Source organism: Trachinotus anak, unplaced genomic scaffold (genome assembly GCF_046630095.1).
Source record: "Trachinotus anak isolate AG129_WGS33_773 ecotype Australia unplaced genomic scaffold, CSIRO_AGI_Tana_v1 ptg000003l, whole genome shotgun sequence".
NCBI classification, from domain to species: domain Eukaryota; kingdom Metazoa; phylum Chordata; class Actinopteri; order Carangiformes; family Carangidae; genus Trachinotus; species Trachinotus anak.
In genome coordinates, this window is record NW_027273854.1 from 15,147,754 (window position 1) to 15,173,661 (window position 25,908).

The 25,908-nt window shown below is 40.4% G+C and overlaps 1 protein-coding gene across 2 annotated transcripts; it reads right to left on the reverse strand.

Annotated features, from left to right (window-relative positions):
* Positions 1 to 20,791: 20,791 nt before the first annotated feature.
* Positions 20,792 to 25,451, reverse strand: LOC139618229 (ubiquitin carboxyl-terminal hydrolase 37-like). Of its 2 annotated transcripts, XM_071473991.1 has the most exons (15): positions 24,691 to 25,451; positions 24,448 to 24,485; positions 24,196 to 24,280; positions 24,015 to 24,049; positions 23,717 to 23,786; positions 23,389 to 23,609; positions 23,154 to 23,285; positions 22,894 to 23,017; positions 22,641 to 22,792; positions 22,414 to 22,516; positions 22,150 to 22,226; positions 21,842 to 21,950; positions 21,668 to 21,728; positions 21,368 to 21,525; positions 20,792 to 21,214 (listed from the first exon to the last, which is right to left on the reverse strand). In XM_071473991.1, exons 1-15 carry the CDS (start codon positions 24,718 to 24,720, stop codon positions 21,209 to 21,211), a joined length of 1,401 nt encoding a protein of 466 aa, XP_071330092.1. In that variant the 5' UTR covers positions 24,721 to 25,451; the 3' UTR covers positions 20,792 to 21,208. The 2 variants fall into 2 exon arrangements, with proteins under 2 accessions (XP_071330092.1, XP_071330091.1); XM_071473990.1 differs by having other exon boundaries at positions 24,448 to 25,451.
* Between the last annotated feature and the right edge of the window lie 457 nt (positions 25,452 to 25,908).

Genomic DNA, 25,908 nt, shown 5'->3' on the forward strand with positions numbered 1-25,908 from the left:
ATCTTTAGATCTATCACTTCTTGTAGACTTGATGAACCAACACTATTGTTGTGTTTAATTCATTAAATTCTTAATATCTGATGTAGAAACTCTCAAATCAAATCACCAAATATTGTGATTCACATTCCAACATTAAAAACATTTGTCTTTATCTGTGATGGTTCAAAGATCAGTTAGTTCAGATGAATGAGATGAGCTGTCACTGTCTCCTCACAGAGACAGAGGAGAGAAAAACATTTAACTGTCCTCTAAAGGTTTAAAGTGGAACAACAATATATGGTCCACTTCAATACTATGTTAATCAACTTATATCCATTAATTCATTCCATTAAATTGACTTCCCAAAGAGTAACAAGACCTTTCTATATGTTTTATTTATTGCTTTGTTTGAAACAACAACCCCGGGAGGTCAAAATAAAAATAAATTTTTTGCTCTATCAGCTAAATAAAAATGAGGATTTTGTACAGCTGCTCAACCAACTTCAGTCACTGTGAGTCTCGAGCACAATAATAAACAGCAGAGTCTTCAGTCTTCAGACTGTTCATCTGCAGATACAGCTGCTGTCTGCTGTTGTCTCTGGAGATGGTGAACCGGCCTTGGACTGACTGAGAGTAGTATTTGGTGCTGCCACTACCATAGCTGATAAATGCAATCCACTCCAGTCCTTTTCCAGGAGCCTGTCTGATCCAGGCCATATTGTAGCTGCTGAATGTGAATCCAGAGGCTGTACAGGTCAGTGTGTGGGATTCTCCAGGTCTTTTAACCACTGGTTCAGATTCTGTCAGAGTCTGACCATCAACACCTGTCAAGACAGAAAAAGAAAGTCATTTGCTTTTAAGTCTTTTGAAGCTTTTAATGGAAAGTTGAAATCACGATCAGAGAAACTGCTCACCTGCCCAGCAGAGAGTGAACAGCAGCAGTCCTGTCCTATAGTCCATCATGTTCAACTGTGTGTCCACTGTTCTCTGTCATCCTCTCTGCAGTCAGATAAGTAGAGGTGGAAGACATCTGAGTTTTGCATTGACTCCTCCTCACAAGGGGAAGAGAACTGTGTTGGATATGGTCTTCATTTTAATGTTTGATGAAACTTGAAAATTAATGTTCAGACGTCAGTCCTTCAAGTGAGCTTATTTAAAGTTATGACATGTTTTAATTCAATTTTGGTAAAGTAAAATAACCAAATTGTAATGAATCACGACATCGTGTATTCTCATCCCTCCCTGTGCTGGTCAGCAGATGAGCCAAAGTTGGTCATAAAATTAACGAATGACAAATCGGACAATTCACCTTTCTGTTCATCTTCAGATCCAGCAAATCTTCTTGTGCAGCTCACCCTCCTATTGTGTTAACAAGCACTGAAGGAAACAGTGAGCAAATTATCATCCAGTAAAATGTTTTATCTGCTCAGTAACTTATTATTCATTCATAACCATAATATATGATCTTACTTTGATGTTTTATAGACTATACATGTTTATGCATGTATGCATCAATGAGCTCAAATGATATTACATCACTTAATAAACAATGAATTAATATGGTAAACTTATAATTAAATAACCCAAATGTGTACAATAACTGAGGTTACACTGCGACAGCTGGGTTCAGTAGATGTGTGTGTGTGTGTGTGTGTGTGTGTGTGTGTGTGTGTGTGTGTGTGTGTGTGTGTGTGTGTGTGTGTGTGTGTGTGTGTGTGTGTGTGTGTGTGTGTGTGTGTGTGTGTGTGAGTGAGTGAGTGAGAGAGAGAGAGAGAGTGAAAGACACAGTAGGTGTGTGTGGGATCATATTTGCTTCCAGTCTCTACATTTGAATTCAAGTCAAACACTTTCTTGGCATGAGACAGAGGTTTAATATTATCACTCTGTATTACTGTAGCATTTTGTTACATTATTTTTCTTTTGTTATGATTTCTATTGTATCCAGTGTATACAGTGTAAATCTTTGGCAACATTTATGATGTATTTCTCTGTGTAACCAGCCCTGAAAACTACTTGGTCAAATTTGACCCATAACACCACAGATATTGAATCTTCTGCTGTCAGACTCTTGACCTCAAGGTACTGAGTGCTGCTGGACTCATCTTCAGTCATGAGGAAACGGCTTTGAAAGGAGCTGCCATAGATAGCAGAGTCTGAACCTGTGTTCATCCTCCCAATCCACTCCAGAGCTTCCCCTGGTCTCTGTCGTATCCAGTGTATGTTGCACTCTGTCATCTCAAACCCAGATATGACACAGGACATCTTCACTGTGTCTCCAGGCCTTTTCACCTCAGATGGAGACTGGTCCAACACAAATTTGAATCACAGGTTGGACATTTGCAAAAGAAGTAAAGCAAAATTCATTTTCTCACCATCAATATTAATTACTACAATGATAAATTCCTGTCTTTCCTATTACACGGTCATCAGCATTTCAAAATAAAATATTGCCATAATTCAATGGATGATCAACTTTTGTCATATCACATGTTGCTGTATGAAGTTGGGTTTTGTCAAATTATCATTCTCAAAAAGAAGAAATTAATAATGAAGGGAAGATGCAGAGAAGTAAAGACTGTTTTTTCTCAGTGAACTGGTGTGAAATCATCAGTGGTCTGAGGGCTCCTCCTCTGGTGGCTTCATGTTACAAGTGTTCAGGCACTGAGGGGTTTTTGTTCAGGTCTACTGATGCTTTCTGTTATTGTGTTACTGTCTGGCACAGTAATACACAGCAGAGTCTTCAGGCTGCACATTCTGTCCATTTAGAGTCACTGTGTTGCTGGAAGAGTCTAAGACAACACTAAACTTGTTCTTTAGTGAATCTTTGACGTCTGTGTCCCTACTGATCCACTCCAGTCCTTTCCCTGCAGGCTGTCTGATCCAAGCTGTGTAGTAGTCGTCAACAGAATAAGAGACCTGACAGGTGATGGTCAGACGTTGACCTGGCTGCACAGTCACAGAGGCTGGCTGTGTCAGCTGTTCACACTTCACACCTGTTAAAAGAAGAAAATGTTTTGTTATCAATGATCAAGTTCAACAGCAAAAGAAGAAATGTTGACTGTGACAAATCCAGAGAGACTCACAGGATCCAGCTGCCAACAGCAGCAGCAGAGCTACACAAAACATGGTTGATGGTGAAAGTGAGCAGCTGTGAACTCCACTGACAGTCTGATGTGAAGTTTTTATAGCTGAGGAACAAGGAAGCTCACTGAGTTTGCATACAATCAAACATATGAAGCATCAGTGTTGGTCCAACTGGAGCCAATAGAAGAGACTGTTCAGTGTCATTATATCTGCAGAGTGAAAACATGTTAGGAAGTCTCTACTGCTTCACATGTGATATTTTGGTGTCATTTGATGACATTTTATTTTATCATTTAAAATGACCAGTTTAACAACTTTATGAATTACTGCATCTCTGCTTTTCCTGTGATCTATTTATGTCCAAACGTGTTGTTTTCAAACCAAACTCTAAGTTAAATTTATTACAAAACAAAACACATTCAATCAATTAAAATGACAAGAAGAATTGTGATAAACACCTGTAGAAACTGACAACAACCAGGAATGCTACTTTCTGTGAGCCATGTTTAAAGTCTGTTTCATGTATTTTCAATGATTAAAATCCACCATTTAAATGATGAGTTGTTTTCCTGATAAATTGGGTTTACTCCTTATTAAGTACATTTTCTATGACATATGAGCACAGCATTTATTAAGCAGAACTTTTTCACATCCATGTTTTTGCTGACTTATTTATTAGCTGCAAACATAAGTAGTGACAGCAGACGGGATCATGGTAAATGGTGTAAAAAAAAACTTTGTCGCTGGTTTGTATTATTTGCACAAAAGACTTTTAATAGCTTCAGTGTTTGAAGAAACGGAGAAACCTGAAGCCTCTAACAGAAAAGATCTGAAACATGTGCAACAATATGAAAAAAAACATAGTTACTTAGTTTTCATTTTTGATGAAATCTATAGTAGTTAATGAATTTAAGCATGATATAATTTTACACATTTAACACAGTAATTGACAATATTGTGTCTTAATTCATCAAAAAGTGTTGTTTCAGGGTGTGTAGTACTGACTACACAGAGGCTGTACAGGTCAGTGTGTGGGATTCTCCTGGGTTTTTCTGGGGATGGAGTGTTTCTGTTAAAGACATTTCAGACAAGTCATTTCTGGTTACATTTTATTTTATGATTTCTGTTATTAAAGTATCCTTTTTTCCATGTGAAATACGATATCACATCCTGACATTGGTGCACTTTTTTGCTTTGTGGTGTGTTTTCACATTTAAAAAATAAACAGATTAAAAAATATGTGATATCATTGATAGAGTGATAAAGGTTAAGCTGAATTTACTGATCAATGTTCTTCAGTCAGATTAATGGTCCAGTCACATAGTTGATTTGGTTTTTATGCAGGTGTGTTTTTGTGGTTTGTGTCATTGTGCAGCATGCATACACAGTAATACACAGCTGTGTCCTCAGGCTGCAGATTCTGTCCTGTCAATATCACAGAACTAGTCGAAGTGTATGTGTGGTGAAGGAACTTGTTCTTCATAACATTGTTTTAAAACAGTCGCCACTGCTTCCTCCCCAGTGATGATGGTGAAAATCCACTCCACTGATTTTCCTTCACGCTGTCTGATCCAACCTGTCGCATAGCTGCTATCAGTCAGAGAATAACCAGAGACCTGACAGGTGATGGTCAAAGACTGTCCAGGCTGCACAACCACTGAGTCTGTCTGGATGAGATCAATACTGTACACACCTGTGGAAACACAAATCAACATTATCTCCATCATTCATCTGAATATTCAGTGTTTCTAATGTGTTTATTAGTGTGAATCCACTGAAAGCTCCTCACAGGATCCAGCTGCCAGCAGCTGTATCAGAACTACAGAGAACATGGTTGATGTAGAAGCTGAACTGATGTGAGCTCTTCTGTCCTCTCACTGACACAGACACACACTTCACTTCCACATATGTAGCATTTGTAATTATTTGTAATTACAAGCTATGTATTTCTTTATTTATTTTTCTTTAGATGTATTCATCCCGAAAAAAATATAGTAGTAAAACCTAATTTAAACACATTGACCCTGCTCCTGAATTTACAGAAACAACAACAATAACCAGCTGAACCTTCAGTCTTATAGTTGGTCATCTTTAGTTCAGTCAGGAGAGAATTCATTCTGTGTTCATCAATACACTTTATTTCCATTTTCAAAACAAGAGAGGAAAAGTGAGAGATGTGAGAGTGGACCCCTTCATGATGTCATCATATGAGAAAAGGGGGTGAGGCTGTGGGAAGTACAGGAAACCTCCTGGGGTCTAGACACTGTGATGGTGGTGATGATGGGAAGAGGAGAATACTGGAGGTCTGGGTGTGATGAGGAGCTCGGCCTGAACTGGATATGAAGACTGGAGGTGAATGAGGTGGAGGAGGGTCGCAGCTAAACTAAAAAGACAGCTGACAGCAGGAGAGGGGAGAACAGATCGTAAAGGTTGATGGGAACAACATCATTGGCTGGTTGGGATCATAGCAAGATCTGATTGGTTACAGAAAACACCTGAAGTCAGCTGATTTATAAGAAGCGGGATGAGAGAGAGGGATAAAATGAGATAGTTGTGAATGGAAGAGGCATAAAGAGAGTCTTCCTGATTGAACTTACGCTTAGCTCCATATCTACTTTCTACATCTTGTAGACATGATGAACCAAGTCTGGTCTGTTGTTTCATTAATTCAGTTTATCATTTCTGACAGTAGAAAGTCTTCAAATCAAATCACCAGTCAAACATTTTGAAAATCATCATCAAATGTTTTATGTTTTTATGTCAGAAGAGATGTAAAACCTTTTTTTTGTTTTGAGTTTTTTGTGATCTGTGATGGTTCAAAGATCAGTTAGTTCAGATGAATGAGATGAGCTGCTGTAACTGTCTCATCACAGAGACAGAGGAGAGAAAAACAAGACTTTAACTGCCCTCTAAAGGTTCAAAGTGGAACTACAATATATGGTCCACTTCAATATTATGTTCATAAACTTATTTCCATTTATTCACAAAAGTTCAGACAGAATAACAAGACTGTTCTATATGTTTTACTTATTGTTTTATGAGAAACAACAACCCCAGGAGGTCAAAATAAAAATCAAACTTTTTGCTCTATCAGTTAAATTAAGATCAGGACTGTAGGATTTTGTACAGCTGCTCAACCAACTTCAGTCACTGTGAGTCTCGAGCACAATAATAAACAGCAGAATCTTCAGTCTTCAGACTGTTCATCTGCAGATACACCTGCTGTCTGCTGTTGTCTCTGGAGATGGTGAACCGGCCTTGGACTGACTGAGAGTAGTATTTGCTGCTGCCACCACCACTACTGATAAAAGCGATCCACTCCAGTCCTTTTCCAGGAGCCTGTCTGACCCAGGCCATGGGGTAGCTGCTGAATGTGAATCCAGAGGCTGTACAGGTCAGTGTGTGGGATTCTCCAGGTCTTTTAACCACTGGTTCAGATTCTGTCAGAGTCTGACCATCAACACCTGTCAATACAATAAAAATCAAACACTGAAATAGGCTGGTGAGAAAAATAAAACCATGTAAAAAGATGATATGTGAATATCTTCACCTGCCCAGCAGAGAGTGAACAGCAGCAGTCCTGTCCTATAGTCCATCATGTTCAACTGTGTGTCCACTGTTCTCTGTCATCCTCTCTGCAGTCAGATAAGTAGAGGTGGAAGACATCTGAGTTTTGCATTGACTCCTCCTCACAGGGAGGAGAGAGGTGGAGTGGACTTGGCTGTCAGTTTATTGTTTGTCAATTTAATTTGTGTAAAACACTTTTCCCTCATTTCTTTTATGTGTTACATTTTGGTTTGGAACTCAAATTTACAAACAAGGTTTGAACTGTAATATATTTCATCTTGGCATCACGGTTTCTCATCACTCATTGTGCTTTATTGTTAATTACCCATGGTGTAAAATTAATAAATGATTTAAACATGTTTTTGATCGTGAATGTTTCACATTTCTAATCATCTTCTGATCCTTGTTTGCTTGTTGTCTAACCAAATGTTTTTTTTTTCCAGTTTGGTCCATGTTTCAGACTAAATGAATGTAATGTATAGTTTGTATTTGTTCTGGGTAATTAATTGTTAAATAAAACTTTGACAGTAGAAAGAACTCTGTGTATTACTATGCGAGATGTAAAAGGACTTGTTACTATCAAATACATAGAAATCTCATGTGGATACATCAAAGTGATTTTGCAGGTGATGAGAAAACTCAGATGTGACTGAGGTCACATTGCTACTTGTTGTCTATGGAGGTTTTTGTGCAGCTGCTCCACTGTCTTCAGTGTGAAAGAAATTCTTCCTGAGAGTTGCTCTGAAGAATTCCAGACACGGTGTGATGAATCAAATCTCTTTACTTCATGCTGCGTGGAGAGAAGACCCGAGCACAGTTGTTCTCTGAAAGTACTTTCAGAAAGTCTTGCTTTAAGCAAACAAAGGGACAACAGTTGCTGACTCATGACAGGTTGATTCAGTCAGTCCTACAGTCTGATGTTAGTCATGCCCTCCTCAGAGCAATGGCCCTTTAACATCAACTCTGAGATCACTGTCAGCTGGCCAAGGGTGCAGGTTTGCATATGGACGGTAGGGACATGTTCCGACTAATATCTGAGTGAACTCGTTCGCATTGTGTTTGGATTGAAGTCATTGGATAATTCTCATATCCCCTCCCAGAGGCGACGTCTCTGAGACGACAGACTAAGGCACACTAGCATTTGATTGGTTGAAAGGTCAAGTACTATCTTGAGGCTCACAGTATGTGGAGGCGAGTGCAGATCAGTCGGCAGTAAGTAGGCTGGTCAGTGCTTTCACCACACACCTCAAGCATGGGCTTGAATTTAGTATCTCAGACAACTCCCTTTTCACTATCACCTGCAATGCACATAACTTCATTCTGTCCCTGCCAACTTGCTTTGTACTTTGTAGGTAATATGCCACCAAAAAGGAGACGTGACATCAGGAGGTTTTTCACCACACACAGTGTAGCTACATTATTAGATTGTTAATAATCACTGGATTCGCAGGACTTCACTGTTGGAGCTGGTCAAGGTGGAGCTAGTGTTAAATGTGAAAACAAAGGGAGAAAGGGAACTGCAGCACTGATGTCGGATGCAAAAGGTTTAAAAAGGGAGTGTGTGTAACACATTTCTATTTTCAATAGAATATCTCTATAACAACGGAGGGAAATGTAAGATATTAAAGTCAAGTCCTGGCAAATCATTTGTGGACTAAGGGAGACTGGGGAAAAAAAGGTATTGCAGTGCACACACACACACACACACACACACACACACACACACACACACACACACACACACACATACACACACACACACACACACACACACACACACACACACACACAGAATTAAATCAAATAATTAAAATGTGATGTGTAGCAATCAACTTTCTCTAAATCTCACTTATTCAGATGTCAGCTGAAGTAGAAGTCAAATGAAATCTACATGGATTACTAAAATACGTAACCACTCTTCTTTTCAGTTCTTCACATACTTTTACACATTGATCCTCTCAGTAGACTTGTACTGTCTTTATTAATTGTAATATTTAGAACATGCTTGTGTTTATGGTTCAGCCACAGGAGTCTCTGGGTATTTGTGCAGGTCTGTTAGTTGTTTGTGTCACTGTGGAGCCAAGTGTCCCACCATGTACGTACACAGTAATACACAGCTGTGTCCTCAGGCTGCAGATTCTGTCCTGTTAATGTCACAGAACTAGTCAATGTGTGGTGAAGGAACTTGTTCTTCAGAGCATTGTTTTGATCCAAGGTGCCTCCACCCCAGCGATGCAAAATCCACTCCATTGGTTTTCCTTCACACTGTCTGATCCAACCTGTTGCATAGTTGTTATCAGTCAGAGAATAACCAGAGACCTGACAGGTGATGGTGAAAGACTGTCCAGGCTCACACACTTCACTTCTTTATGAGGAACCCTCATTTGCACATTGTTGCATATTTAAATGTATCTTTTGTTGAGAAAATGAAGGAATAAAAAAATCATACAGAGATTTGTGTTTCCTGCAGATAGTTGAAGGTTTGCAGTTTTACATTAAAGATGTAAAACTAAAATCCTCTCAAACAAAAAGAAAAGTTTATTTGTACCATATTCACAGTATCTAGCAGCTACTTTCACTGTGCAGTCCCAGCAGGTAGTTACTGTAATACAGGCTTTAACTGTCTGAGTTCAATTGATCAAGTGATATTTTGCTTTTTAGTTTAAGTAGCTTTTGCAACAAATAAGTAATTGACAGAGATGAATAATTGCATCACTGTCACATGAGAACAACAATAAACAGCTGATCTTATAGTTGATCATCTTTAGATCTACTTTCCACATCTTGTAGACTTGATGAACCAACACTATTGTTGTGTTCAATTCATTAAATTCCTAATAAACTCTCAAATCAAATCACCAAATATTGTGATTCACTTTCCAACATCAAAAACTTTTACAATTTTATATAAAAACTTGTAAAATTTTTCACTTCAGAGTTACTCTTTATCTGTGATGGTTCAAAAATCAGTTAGTTCAGATGAATGAGATGAGCTGCTGTAACTGTCTCATCACAGAGACAGAGGAGAGAAAAACAAGACTTTAACTGCCCTCTAAAGGTTCAAAGTCGAACTACAATATATGGTCCACTTCAATTTTATGTTAATAAACTTATTCATTTATTCACAAAAGTTCACGAGTAACAAGACCTTTAAATATATTTTATTTATTGTTTTATGAGAAACAACAACCCCAGGAGGTCAAGCTAAATTTCAGCTAAATTACGACTGTCACATGTTCTTACCTAAATAATATGAGGAAATTTCCTTCACATCCACTATTTTATTAACAACTAAAATAACTAATAAAAATTACCATTCTTCCTCAGGATCTAACATAATAAAGATCAGGACTGAAGGTTTTTGTGCAGCTGCTCAACCAACTTCAGTCACTGTGGCTGTCGAGCACAATAATAAACAGCAGAATCTTCAGTCTTCAGACTGTTCATCTGCAGATACAGCTGCTGTCTGCTGTTGTCTCTGGAGATGGTGAACCGGCCTTGGACTGACTGAGAGTAGAATTTGCCGCTACTGTCGCTATAGATCAAAGCGATCCACTCCAGTCCTTTTCCAGGAGCCTGTCTGATCCAGGCCATTGCGTAGCTTGTAAAGTCAAGTCTTGAGGGTGTACAGGTCAGTGTGTGGGATTCTCCAGGTCTTTTAACCACTGGGTCAGATTGTATCAAAGTCTGACCATCAACACCTGTCAAGATTAAAAGGAATAGAGTCGGGTTTTTTAAACAGTCAAGTGTTTAAAGACAATTTTAAATAAAGATCAGAGAAACTGTTGACCTGCCCAGCAGAGAGTTAACAGCAGCAGTCCTGTCCTATAGTCCATCATGTTCAACTGTGTGTCCACTGTTCTCTGTCATCCTCTCTGCAGTCAGATAAGTAGAGGTGGAAGACATCTGAGTTTTGCATTGACTCCTCCTCACAGGGAGGAGAGAGGTGGAGTGGACTGTGATTTCACTTCATGTTTGGTTTTACTTTATAATAAATATTGAGGAGGATTTGGAGATGATAACTTTGAAGTGTGTCTTTCATGTTTAAGTCTAATTAGTTTAAAAGACTGTGTTCTCCTCAGTGTCTCTACACTACAATATAAAATTCCCTGGTGTTTATTGGTGATAGGACTCAAGTCACTGTCATGACACTGAAAACACAGAGCAGTGTTGCAGTAGTTCAGGCCGAGCACTGAAGCTGTGTCTGAATCAGCTGATTGACATCAGCTGTTTTATTCCTGCTCCACAATCACTGTCTTATTCACAGCTGTGTGTCCATCAGCAGACCATCTCCATGCAGGTGAACAGAGAGGACATTATTACCTGACACTTCCCACTGTTCCTCTGCTCAGACATTCATCACATGTTGGTGTTGCTGCACTGATTCTTTCAGAGCTCGAAACTCTAATGTAAACAGCTCATTTATAAATATACTCGTGTTATATTTGTGTATCAAGATGTTTCTCATTAGGAATTTTTTTGTTCTTTTCTTTCCAGTTACAGGATGAAAAAACAACCAAATAATCAGGTTTGAAAGCAAATAGTCTCTGTCCAGTCTCCAGTGTTTACATCAGTGTTTTTAGTCCTTTTCTATCAGTCTGAGACACAAATGTAGAGATGGAAGAGAAACTCACCACATCTCACACATCTCTGGAAATAGATCATCATTTTAAATATTGATTACAACTGTGTTTGTACTGCTCATGTTATTCATCATAACATCTTTAATTCATTCTGCTCAGCAGTATTTGATGGACTTTCCATTTACTGGATATATCATGAATAGATGTCAAATCATGTAAATTCTTAACAGCAGCTGTTCAAACACAATATTGAGAACATTAGTAACTGTTACTGTTGTTGAAGCAGCACAAGTTCACTGCAATGAGAATCAGGAAGTCACAAAGCACAACATCAGCTGTTGTTTTAACAGTGTGCAGCATGTGTCTGTGTTTGGAGTCAAACTCCTTCTCCTTATGTTCTACTGCCCCCTGTAGGTCTCTGTGAAACATTTCTGTAGAGTTTTTGTAAAGCCTCTCTGCTCACTTTAACCAGTGTGTGTATCTGACACAGTGATACACAGCAGAGTCCTCTGGCTTCAGGTTGGACAGTCTCAGATACACCATGCTGTTGCTGTCATCTCTACTGATTTCTGCACATCCTCTCACACTGCTGGCATAAGCGTTACTACTGGCAGCAGAGAAGCCAATTCCGATCCACTCCAGTCCTTTTCCTGCAGGTTGTCTGATCCAGTTCATACTACAGCAGATAAATGTGAATCCAGATCCTCTGCAGGAGAGACTGAGAGTCTCCCCAGGCCTTTTCACTACTGAACTGGAGGGAATGGACTCCATACTCTGACCTGTACAACCTGATGAGATGAAAGGAGAGAGGAAGCACAGAGGAAAGTGAGACAGTCACCTCTGAAGGTTTCTGCTATCACTGACTGACCATCAGTCAGTGTTGTCTGATAAAAGATGACACATCAAGAAGCAGGAGAACTCACAGGACAGAGAGAGAGCGACCAGCAGAAGAGTGAGTGTGTTCATCATCCTGAGGCTGGAGATGTGACCTCTGATGCTCCACACAAACTACAAGAGCAGTCAGCAGGACACAAGTACACTGCACACACTGAGGATTTGCATCAGGACATCATGGGGAGGGAGGGGCTCATGTACAGGAAGTCTCTTCTGCTTTCATTGAATCATATCAGTCACTGTGTGTTTCTTTGAATGCAAGTGATTAATCATCAGTGTTGAATTCTATATCACTGATGATGAAAAACAAAAACATGATATTTTAGATATCACTTTATTATCGTCACATCATGTAACATCATCATGAAGTTAAATGATTTTGATTTTCTGACCTTGTTGTTATTCACACTTCATTTTTAAAGGAATGATTTGACATAAGAAAAATCATAACTTCCCGACATGTCTCATCTTATCATTACTATTCAGACAATTTATTTTATTTCCGGTTTTTCAGAGGCAATTACATTCTCAGTGAACTAGGGTGAAATCATTAGTGGTCTGACACTAGCAGTAAACAGAACAACTTTGTTGTTTGACAGACTGATGTGTTTGACTTGTGGCCTTCATCAGCAGGCCATTGGTTGACATGGGAGGGTCGTCAGCTGGTGCAGCTCAGCTGAGGCCTCCTGGACTATAAAAGCTGGCCCATGTGCTGATCTGTCCTCTCCCTTCCAACTGCTGACAGCCTTTGTTTTGACATTATGCTTTGCTTTTGCATATACAAACCATCACAGCACATATGCTACTCATTCATGCACTGCTTTCATAGCAACACGAACTAATTTCCACACCCCATTACTTTTTATTTGTGTTGTTTTTAGTTGTGATAAATTGTTTGCTTCTAGTTTAACTTTGCTTGGACTCCCTTCTTGTCACATTCACTGAACCAGTTTGTGACATCAACTTCAAAACCTTTTCCAAGTTGCTGCCCTGTGCTGCTAAAATCCTGTTTTTGTAACCACGATGTTGTCTGACAAAGTCACCAAACACATGAGTTAAACACAACTGTGCTGTGAGTGGAGCTATGATTAATTGCAAAATGATCTCTGAGAGAAAGTAAGAAGTGACTGAAGATTAGGACTAAACTCAGTCCTGGAACAACATGGATGTGCCGGGACTGGTTCGGTACATTCAACCAAACACCAGATCTCAGAATCTCATCTTGGTAACGGATGAGACTGGGACTTGACACTGATTGTTTTGTTAAAGACACTTCAACATAGATTTTCAGTCTCATATGATGAATCATTTAAGATACGATGTACAGATATGTTTTAATTTATGAAGATGTTTTGCATTGCTTTCAGAAACCAGATTGTTGTGATTGATTGTCAATAAAGATACCATAAAAATTCAAAATTAGGTTCATGAAATACTTGATTTTTAGGCTCTACCAGCCTGAAAGGTGAGGACTGTAGGATTTTGTACAGCTGCTCAACCACCTTCAGTCACTGTGGCTCTCGAGCACAATAATAAACAGCAGAATCTTCAGTCTTCAGACTGTTCATCTGCAGATACACCTGCTGTCTGCTGTCGTCTCTGGAGATGGTGAACCGGCCTTGGACTGACTGAGAGTAGTATTTGCCACTACCACTCTCAATCTGGGCAACCCACTCTAGTCCTTTTCCAGGAGCCTGTCTGTTCCAGGCCATATGCGCATTGCTGAATGTGAATCCAGAGGCTGTACAGGTCAGTGTGTGGGATTCTCCAGGTCTTTTAACCACTGGTTCAGATTCTGTCAGAGTCTGACCATCAACACCTGTCAGACAAAGGCAGAAATGTATGTCAGGTGTTATGTTGGCAGCACAAATGAAAATATGTAAGATTAAAATTAGAGAAACTGTTGACCTGCCCAGCAGAGAGTTAACAGCAGCAGTCCTGTCCTATAGTCCATCATGTTCAACTGTGTGTCCACTGTTCTCTGTCATCCTCTCTGCAGTCAGATAAGTAGAGGTGGAAGACATCTGAGTTTTGCATTGACTCCTCCTCACAGGGAGGAGAGAATTTAAATTTAAACTTAAATTCACCTTCATTTTTGACGACTTTGAACTAAGACGGTTACAATAAAAGTTTAGATTTTGATTAAAACATAAAATATTACTTAAATCTTTGAGTCTGTGCTGCATTGTCTGCTGAGGTTGAATTTTGTGCAGCATTTTTTTATTTTTATTTTTAATTGTTTTTGTTTGTTTGTTTTTTTTAAATTTGTTTTCCCCAAAACTCTGAAATTATGAATGTCAGTTTTTGGAAATAAAGCAGGAATTGTGTTTTGTTCAATGTTACTAACATGACACAAAATCTTTGAGAAATAATAGCTGATGAGAAATATGACATTCCTGGCTGAAGTCTACAAAGTAAATTTGAATCTGTTCTCATCTTTCACCGTGTGCAGGCTGGCAGGAGACTGTTGTGGATGGAGGCTTTATGTTATGTGTAAAATATAAATGATTCATTGTTTCATACAAATCATCATCATGGATAATAAAAAACACCAAACTCAGCTGCAACAAATGCAATACAGATAAACTGAATGTTCCCAGTGGTGGTAAATAGAGGAAGTAGTTTTTGTATGACTCTGCTATCACCGTCTCTCACTGTGTCTCTGGCACAGTAATACACTGCTGTGTCCTCAGTCTTCAGACTGTTCATCTGGAGATAGACTTTACTGCTGGAGTCATCTCTGGAGATGGTGAATCTGCCCTGGACTGACTGGGAGTAATAGATAGGAGTACTAGATGTGTGTACCAAAGCGATCCACTCCAGTCCTTTACCAGGAGCCTGTCTGACCCAGTTCCAGACTGAGCCTCTAAAATTAAACCCAGATGTTGAGCAGGTGAGTCTGTGGGATTCTCCAGGTCTTTTAACTGCTGCTTCAGACTCTGTTATGGTCTGACCTTCAGCACCGATCCAAACAGACAGAACAACCACCAACAGTGTGAGCTTTCTGTCAGCCATGTTGACAGTTTGCTTAGTAAGTTTTCAAATCCATGAATCCTCTTTAAATATGATGTCAACTGAATCCCTGTGAGAATTTGTTTACAGGAAACTCCTCCTACGTCACGTTCTGCTTTCACAGTCAAATTCAAGACTCACAGCAACACAAAATATAACAGCATTTAAACAAATGACACATTCTAGTTGAAATCACCTGTACCTCCATGACTACAAAGAACTGTGGAGAATAAATAGAAAATATAATAACTATTTTTGACACGTCTTCAATGAAGGGTCCTGAAGATGTTTTCTGTTAAAACTAAAACGCCTCAAACGTCTCACATAATGACTTTATTTCTGTTTACTTTTTTATTACTGTTGAAATTCTAAGATCAAGAAAACAATTTCACACTTGATTGTAATTGTAAGATTAATTTATTCCTTTGTGTGTTTGTTTGTAGATCTGATTGTGTAACTGAAAACACCAGTGAAGAAAGAGCAAGATAATGAAGACTTTAAATTTCTCAAGGTTTCAATATTCAAACTGTGTTTGAAGCCACAGACGCACAGAGAAACTCTGAACCCTGAGAGGAAATGAACTGAAACTGTGTGATGATACAGAAAAACTGCTTTTGTGAACAGGAACATTTCTGCTGCTTATCTGTCACATGAAGTCTGTGAAATTGTTCTTTTTTTGTCAAACTGAAGACAAGTAAACAGGACAGTGTAACAGTTGGACAGTCACTGTCAGCAAGTGTAACCTCCATTTATTCTCCCACTGCAAACTAAACAAAGTGAAAACACTAAATCTCAGATCAGACAATTAACAAAAACATCTAAGAACACAAATTCTCTTCATTGTTGCCCACTGTTGATCTTGGACAGTTACAATATAAAGCATGTTGACATGTTCCAGTCAAATGAATTGCAAGATGTTGAAGCTTTTTGCAGCCGACTCTGAATTAAAGGACGTCAGAGTTTCAAAGAACAAAGAGGAAAATGTTTCTGCTCACAACTGAAGGATGCTGACAGAAAATCTTTGACAAACAATGACTGAACATGAAACTGCAGAAACTAGTGGGAAGGTACTGAGGCAGTTTTTCTCAGTGAACTGGTGTGAAATCATCAGTGGTCTGAGGGCTCCTCCTCTGGTGGCTTCATGTTACAAGTGCTCAAGCACTGAGGGAGTTATTGTGTGCACTGTAATAAATGTCCCTGGAAATTACAGTAAAAAACTGTCAAATAGCAACAGTAAAATACCATAAAATCAAAAATAGTATTGAATTACCGTAAATCAAGAAACAGTAAATAACTTTAAATTTTACGGTCTTACTAAGTAGAAAATACGGAATTTTACTGTGAATGTTATAAAAAGTTTGCAAAATTCATGGTAAAATACCGTAATGTCACAAGCGTGTAATTACCCTAAAATTGATGGTATCATTCTGTCTGAATTACAGATTTTGCTGGTTTTTACATTTAAATTTACGCTACAAAACCATTAAATCATACCATCATTTCTATAGAAAGTGGAATGTTAAAAAGTATGCTATATTCAAGCAATACATCAGGACAGGCCGTGGTATGTGCTTATTATATCACAGTTAAGGGGCGTTGTAAGCGGCACAGCGTCACGCGATGTCGCTTGAAAAGTTCAAATTTTTCAACTTCAAGCGATGAACCGATGGACGCGTCAACACTTTTTGGAGTTATTTTTTATCCCTTGTGACCCAAACCCTCCCTCAGTCTCTACAGCCACACACAGGCGGCAGCGAGGGTTGAGCTGCTGGAAAGTTAGTGACTGAAATGTTATGAGCAGCTGTGAATGTGCTCATGTGAAAGTCAAACCATCACAACTTTTTCTGAAAATGTAATAAATGAAATAACAATTTCCTGAAATATCGTTTTGTCATTCATTCATTTTCCTCTGACAACCTTCAGCACAGTAGTGAATAACAAAGAAAACATGAAGCAGTAACAGGTTGATATTTGGATTCAAACTTTATTAACATGGTCAAATTTGTTTGTGTCCTCACCTCTCTCCCTCTATCTCTCTCAATACAATGGAACTAGCAGTAAATACAAAAAAAATACAAAAAAAGATAAAACACACATTTGTTATACTTAATAAAGTGATAAAGTAATTGAAATAATAAAATGAATGAATTTAAAAGGTTAAATTCCGTCATTAATATGATATATAATATTTGTCAGTGTTTAGTGGCCTGATAACAGAAGGAAAGTTGTAGTTTGTAATTATTTAAGTTGTGGATCTCACTTCATCTGCTTTACATCATTCTAACAAATGAAAATATGAATAAAAACTGAAGTGAGTATCTGGAAAAACAACGCTGTCAGGTAACCCAACGCTATTTCACTGCGAGTTTTGAGTTATTAATTCCTCATGACACTCACTGTTTATGTCTCTTGATATATGGTTTTGGGAAGACTGGGCAGACTGTTAACGGTACTTGGTCGGGTTAGCTAGCGGTTTTGTTGACAGGTAACTTCGCCGTTGGTTCATTCACTCAGGGGCGTTCATTTTTCAAATTCAAAAGGACTTTATCGGAATAAACATTTAAAAAACAATGTTGCCAAAGCTCCAAAATGTCATTCGCCCAAATATTCGGCCAGAACATAATAAGAGTGATATGAAAATTAACACAGCGCTGCCCATTGGGATTATTGTAATAAACCTGGTTTGGATTTAAGATGGTAGAGTGCCCACACACAGAGACTTTAAACTGTGCACACACACACAAATGAAGGAGGAGAAGAGGGAGTAACGGGAAATAATAATCTTTAGTTATATAAAATTTATGCAACAGAGCCTCACACCGGGATGTTGGGACCCGTCTGAGCCCTATTTCCCCATGTCTGTCACCTACACGGGCCTAAAAGGTGTCTGGTATGGGCAACCGCCAATACCTGCACACAGGAGTAGCACACATGAACCTCTCCCTCTGAGGGCACTGCACTGCAGCTCACACTCAAAGCATCCCCACAAGGGAAACACCACACTGCACTACACTGCAAACTGAATGAATGGTCCTCTCACAGGCGTCAACAGCTCACTCCGCGGCGCCCTCCGTCCCCATGTAAAGGCCCTGGCTGCGTCTTAAATTCTACACAAATAGGCTTTACACTACAAAAGAAGGACACATTCATAAATCCTAGAATCACTTAACTTCCCCAGGGGTCAAGATCCTCCACAAACTGGGAAGCAGACAAAAAGGCGCTCCTATTATCCCCCACGATCACTAGCTCCCCCTGCCTGAAACAGGAACCGGTCCCTAATGCCCGCTGCCTCTCTTCACCTCCGGCAGCCTTAAACGGCATGCGAACGACACCCGCCCGCCCACAATGAGTGCAAAGTAGGGCAAGCTCAGCTGGGCCTCAGCCCTGTGCCATCCATCGAGATCCGCTTTCCACAACACACACAACTCTCCAAAAACGTAAAACTTCAACAATCTTGTAGCCCAGCAGTTATCAGAGCTCCCCCTCAGATCATCTTTATCTGGGATACTATTGTATTAATGACTTGTTGTACACTAACATTCAGTGTTAGTAATTAATAAATGATTCGAACGTAATGTTGTGGCATTACTGTACATTTCATTATTTGTTTGTTATGAAACAGACAGAGCAGAAGAGCATATTACATGAAAAGTGTTCAAATTACTGATATCTTAAGCACTTCAGCTAAATGTAAAGCTAAACTCACATTACATTTATTGTCCGGCAAGTACAGAGGAGCAGGTGATGGACAGGTGATGATGATGAACTGGTAGCAGCCAGCCCGGCTGTGGAAGGTAAGCGAGATACAGAGGTAATGGACATCAAAACATCTTTTGGTTAAAAAATAATTCATAATGCAAGACATAATGCAGCGCCTCAACACCCGCTGTCAACAGCTGTTCTTTGTGTTCTTTGACATCTTGTTAGTTCTTACATTGATTACTTGAGTTTCTGTACTTTTTCTTTTAACTGAAAACTCTAAACAATCTTCATCCATCAGCACATCTTCTTCACAGTCTTAAACAGACTCTGCCACTCTGGTTGCAGTCTGTCCTGTCTGCTCCGGTTTTCCGTCGCTCATTTGCAAGGCAAGTCGATCATATCATGTCACCGCGTGACAACGCCCTCTATTTTGTGCAGGCGCGTCTGAGAAGGCCTCAGGTCTCACACACAGAGGTTGTGGAAGAAGAGGAAGAGGGGTCGCAGCTCGATATGAGCTCAGTAAAACCGGTCCACCGAGCAGCTGCCGCTCACCGTGAGAATCGACAGATGCAGTTAAAAATGGATCATTTTGCATGTAACTACAGACCTATGATAACCTTCAATAACATTTTAGCCCCCTGCCCAGTTTTAATAAGAGTTAGCTTCACCGATCCTGATTCAGTTCCGGCCTACGAGCTGCCAAATAACGAAGTTATTAAGATTAAATAAATAAGTACACACCATATTCAAAAATATACTAATTCACTTCACTTGTAGTTTCTTCACTTCTGTTGTCCCATCAGCTCCGGTCCCGGACCACATCTAAAGTAAGTTAATTACAGGACGGATTTCTTCCCGGGTCCGGTTCATGTCTATATCACAACATTAAAAGAAAGCAATTAATATTCACGGACCTGCTGGTTTGTTTGGTAAAGGTAGACTGGAGTTGACTGGGATTTGAAGTAGCTGTTAGAGACTCATCACACTTGTGGTTTTGAGTCATAGTCTTTTCTAGTTTACTTTTTTTAATCTTTCTGAAACTACATGTTTCATTCATACTAAATGTTATTTCTACCTAACACTTATTTAATTTGGTGAATTTGTTCTCAAAAGTAGGAAGTAGGGCCTTTTGGGAAATCCTAATCTGACCAATGAGCTTGTTCTGTGTCATTTCTGATAACTGACGTGACTGGATGTGAAGTTTTTTCAAGCTTTTATCAAGAAGCGAGTTCTTCAGTTGGACGGTGCAGTGAACAGCTTCATGTTAAACCTGTGTGTTAAACACGGCTCCAGTCCAAGTCCAGTGAAAGCAACCACTGAATACACAACAAAAACAAAACTGGGAAAGATTCAACAAAAACAAACCAGCCACAACCATTAGCCCAAGCTAAGATTACTGTGAGATGCTCCACAGCAATGCTAGTGAACCTGTTAGCGATAGCACACATTCATAATACTGTTACCAAACATCTTGGCATTTATAGGTCAAATATAGTTTTTTTAAATTTTCATTTTGTACAGACACCAAAGCTCACACTGAAATTAAACAGACACAACATACAATGTAAAAGAACATTTGAGATCAGGCTGTTGAAAAAAACAAATACACAACAAATACTTTATTTTCATTTTTAATTTACTTTTATTTTTATCAAATTAATATTTCATCAATACATATAATATAATGTAATACATACAGAAAAATATTCTTTCTCTTCCTTTACATTCACACTTAAGGGCAATTTAGAGTCACCAATTAACCTAACGTTCATGTCTTTGTCATGTTCTGTCTGTGGGAGGAAGCCGGAGAACCCGGAGGGAACCCACGCAGACACGGGGAGAACATGCAAACTCCACACAGAAAGGCCCCAGGGAGTCGAACCCAGTACCTTCTTGCTGTGAGGCCACAGCGCTAAGCACTGCACCACCGTGCTGCCCGCTTATTGCTTATTTTTATTTATCTCACCGTGAAATATTTACAGTGTTAATTCCCCAGAGAGCAAGCCGTCTACCTGAAACTGAATTACAATTTTTGGCGACTGTGGCAAGGAAAAACTCCCTTTAAGAGGAAGGAACCTTGGGAGGAACCGGGCTCTCTGGGTGGGGGGGGGGGCCCTTCCTCCTGAGGGCTGGCGCTCCTTCTGGTCCTCCTCCGCTCCTGATCCATCCACCCCAGGCTGTGGTCTTTATCCATCATCTTCTGTGTCTGCATCTCCTGCTCAGCCTCACTCTTCACTGAAAGAGAAAGAAAAAGAGAATGAAACAGAGGGGGGGGTACTTACCTTTTGATGCCTCGTCCCGTGGTTGTTCCTCTGGACTTGCTGTCTTCAGGAGCCAGGTGCCTGCTGATGGTTTCCACTCAGGCTTCTTCAGGAGCGTCCTGCCGTCTAGAACTGAGAATAAATCCAGGTGTTTTTCTGTGTTTTCTCAGCTGTAATTAGTGTGAAATGTACAGAAGAGCAGTGTTGGTGCTGAGTCTCTCTCTGCCACATCCTCTCCATGATGTGTCTGACTTCAGTGCACATGTGGCAGAGCTCAACTCTTACTTGTCTTCTGTAGAACAGGATGTAGGCGGTTCTTCGTCGCCGGTCACACACGGTGGCGCCGCTGGTTTCAGTTACCGCTGCATCGTTGTAGGTGAACCAGCGGTCGGTCGGGTCTATCTGGCCCACATCTGGATCCACCCCGTCGCAGATGTAGTGTCCTAGCAGGAGCAGAGGAAGCGTTATATGGGCTGTGTTGGATGTTATGAAGGTCGTCTGACTTTAACTGATAGCAGCGATTCAGTGAACATCATTGTTACTTAGACTCAGTGTGACATTAAGGAGAATCATGGATCATCTTACCTCTCGTTGCTGTGGCGCCGATATGGCTGATGGTGCTAACCAAACTGTAGCAGCCACCACCCTGAGAGGGAACACAGTGGATCAGAGTTAGTCTACACACAGTCCAAACATCTACTTCTATCAGCCCCAGTCTGGTGATTTTGTTTGTTATCAAATCTCTGAGTTTTTCTTTACCTGGTTGGAGGGCACCACCAGCTCTCTGGAGAGGACGACGGGGTTGTGGTCTTTAATTAGCTGGAGAGTTGGAGTAAACCTGAAGCGCTTCAGGTGTAAGACCAGCACTCTGTAGACAGCAGGGGACAGAGGAAAAACTGAAATGTGGCGTTACAAATTCTTACGATTGGTATTTCTCCTAATCAATACTTCACAATTTGTCCTTAGAGTCAGTGGAGGCCAGTTTGATACCAGTGGGTGAACCAGTATCATCTCTGTGCACTGTGGTCAGGAGGTTGTTCATGTGTGATGGATCTGATGTCTCTCACCTTGGCAGATTGATAAATGAGGAGCGCTGGCCTGACCTGGTTGCTCCGCACTCGCAGGTGTACTCCAACTCCGTCTCCTGCAGAACAACACAAAACCAACACGCTGTCACTTCTTCTACATGCACGACGACAAACAGCTACACATCCACACACACTGACACAGGTAGTGATGGTGTGATTGAACTGTGTCAGAGTTTTCTGCGTCATATCATCACATGATATCAGTGGGTGTGATGTGAATGAATGAGGACAGGTGTTTCTTACCATCAGGTAACATTCCAGCAGTCGTTGTACTGTTTCTGCTCCAGGTACCAGGTGCAGGGAGAGGTTTGTGAAATCCTCCTCTCTGCTGGATTCTGCATGGCAACTACACATTGAACAGATAATACAGTTGTAATACAGCTGCAGAGGTGACGATGAGGCTACCATGTAGTGTTCAACACTTGACTTCTCTGCTGTGAAGCTGAAGGTGTGTAACTGTGTGGCTTTACCTCTTGCACTTCCTGGTGTTTAGCATCTTGAACACCAGGTGATCCTCCACCGGACAGCTGTAGGTCCTGTCTATGCTGGGAGCCAGCACCTGCAGCTGTAGGCCCAAACACCTCACCTGTTGTAGCACGGCCGTGAGGAACTCGTGAGCGTCCTGTAGTTATACAAGCACACAGTTGCACAGAGAGGTTTAAGCACTGAGGAGAAACTATCAGGAAGCTGTGAAACCACAAACCTTAAAACCTGCTTACTCACTTTCTGGTGGAGGTCTTCAAATTCTGGGTTCCACAGAGAAACCGCCTTCTTGAATGTGGAGAGAAGACGGGTTTTGTGACGAACATCAGTGGAGAAGTGAGACCCACTGATGTCTGTTAATGATCTGGAGAGAGAGAGAGAGGGAGAGAGAGAGAGGGAGGGAGGGGTGGTTAGAGACTCTGTCTGTGATATGAAACATTGTGGTGTTCAGGATACAAGTGAAGGATGAAATGAGTGCTTGTGTCTGAGGGGTGCTGTACCTCATGATTGCACCTTCGGGGATCAGACTCCAAACCTGCTCCTGTTGGCTGATGTCTCTGACGAAGTCCTCCAGTGTCAGGAGGCTCTGCAGGCAGGAGTTGATGTAGCAGAACTGTGCTGGGTTGGGGAACCTGACACACGAACAGAACAAGTCATTTTCTCCCTGCAGCTGTTTGTCTCTTTGATTCTCCACAGCCTTTTTTCTGGTGTTTGTGGATATGCAGATGTTCTTACCCAAGACAGTGGATCTGCTGCTGTCTGAGGGTCTTGTTGTTGGTCACAGGCACTTTTTTCTTCTTCTTCTTGGGCTGGTCTTCAGGAACGCTGTCGTCTTTTGGCCGTCCTTCCTTCTCACTTTGGTCTTTAAGCTCCACCACCTTGTCGCGCTGAGGGGTGGAGTGGCACTCCTCCTTCGGGGGCTGTTCTTCTGGGGAGGGTGCAACCTTACATCTCTTCTGTTGGGGTAAAGGAGTACTGAGGTTAAATCATACAAAGAAACGCTCATCAATTATGAAATATCTGGTTGACACTGAGAGCTGCACTTTGTGTCAAACATACGTACCTTCCAAAAATGCCACCACCGAGGCTTCTTCGCGGTCTTCCTCGGGGTTTTGTCATTGGAGGTGGAGACGCTGGTGACAAAGAGGAACATTTGTTATCTCACTGGGAACTCACTGATTGGCTGGAGAGAAAACTTAAAGAGATAAATCAGCTTCTAGTCACTGGTAAAGAGCAAATACAGCCTTGTATTAACACTAACAGGATAAAAGTTTGAATTCCACAAACTCATCAGATTCTCTGAGACACTTAAAGTCCCAGCTAACAAAGAGGCTGAAGGATTAAATCTCATGTGTCTTTACCTTTGCTTCTCTTTTTTATCTGGATTTTTCTTTGTCTGTGTGGAAGAAACAAAAAACAAAAAGAAGCAATAATTAGAAACTGTGTCAAATATCATTGATAATATTTACAACAAGTTCAGATATGAGTCTTAAAAAATACTGAAATGTGTTTGATATGAAGCCATGACACTGCCAAACATACCAAGGGGCGACCGAAGAGTCGATATATCCAAGGGGTCGTGTCTCCTTTCTTCTTGGTGACAGCCGGAGCGTCGGGGGCGCCGACACTGGTGAAGAAGAGAAACACAGTTGGTATCATGAGGCGATTATTATTGCTCCTATACAAACAATACAAAATCATCCCCCAGAGTGAATAAGGAAGCTGATGGACCTGAACATGGAGATGAAGAAATAGTCAGGAAAACAGTCTGATAATAGTTATGAGCTTTCTTACCTCTCATCTGCCACCAGTTGGATAACAGCTGTTGATTTCTGTAGAGAGAAAGGAAAAATAAATGAGATTAAAATGACTGGAAACATGATGTATCTTCACAGCTGATATAAAGTGGCTTCACAGACAGTTTCTCCTAAACACTGTGAACTGTGAAGTGGACACAGTTCCACTTTTTACCGTCCACAGGGTCGAATCCACAGCGGAGAAATGACAGAGAATGTGTGGTGTATCTAGAAAACAAACCTTTCCGCTACAGGAAAACAGGCGAAACATCTTGATGAGTCTTGTCGAAGTGTAACTTGGACTGAGAGTAAAGAGCTTCTGTCTGCTGGTTTGATGAACTGTGATCTGTTCTACAGGAGCTCTGACTTCACAGTGACCCTTCTAGAACGTCACTGTGATGTCATCATGTCAGTGTGTGAGGAAGCAGCTCCGAGTGTCAACATGGCGTCAGTGTATATATGCTGTAAAACTATGGTCTGAAAAGGCCCAAACTAAATCAGGTATCTGTCTTTTAGAGTGAGTCCAACTCAGATCTGAGGTCTCTCAGAAGCTCAAGTCAGGTCCTTTAAGACGAGTCTAAGACAAGTCTCAAGTCTTCATAAGAAATCTTCCATATTTCCATCATCAGTAATGACAACTGATGACTGAACCGACACAAAAAGGCAGAAAAACACTCACGTCCACATCAGAGGAAATAATTCAGTGGTGTGTAAGCACTGCTGAAGTGTCCATACAGTTCATCCACTGTCACTCAGACCTGTTACTGTGTCTCTGTCCACAGAAGCAGCTGAGAGGACAACATGGAGATAAACTGTCTCTCAAACTGTCCTCTATAGTCACTAGAGGATCATGCAGAGTGTGCAGGACATAAACTGGCTTGTTCTTATTGATTCCTTTATTTTATTCCACACACCCACTGTAGCTCTGTGGGCCCAGAGTGAAACCATGAACTTCTTCATAACAACAGGAGATCTGTGTGATCTGCACATGAAGCTAAATGTGTGTGTTTGTTTGTGAATGTGCTGGTGTAAAAGTCAAATCATCACAACTTGTAACAAATGAAATAACAATAATTTACTGATATATTGTTTTGTCTTTCTTTCATTTTCCTCTGACAACCTTCAGCACAATGGTGAATAACAAAGAAAACATGAAGCAGTAACAGGTTGATATTTGGATTCAAACTTTATTAACAAGGTCAAATTTATTTGGGTCCTCACCCCGAGACAGGCACGTAATCATGAAAACACATGAACTCGTTATTACACATGTTGGAATTTATAGGTCAGACTTTTACAAAACTATTCCCACTTCAAAATGATATAAAGTAGATGAAGTTAGATCCACAACTTTAATAATGACAAACAAACACAAAGCACTAACACCGTTCAGCAGGCGTTCCCGCTGGTTTTACGCACGGACCATGGGAGGTTTTCTGGAGGTGAGTTGGAGCTGAAA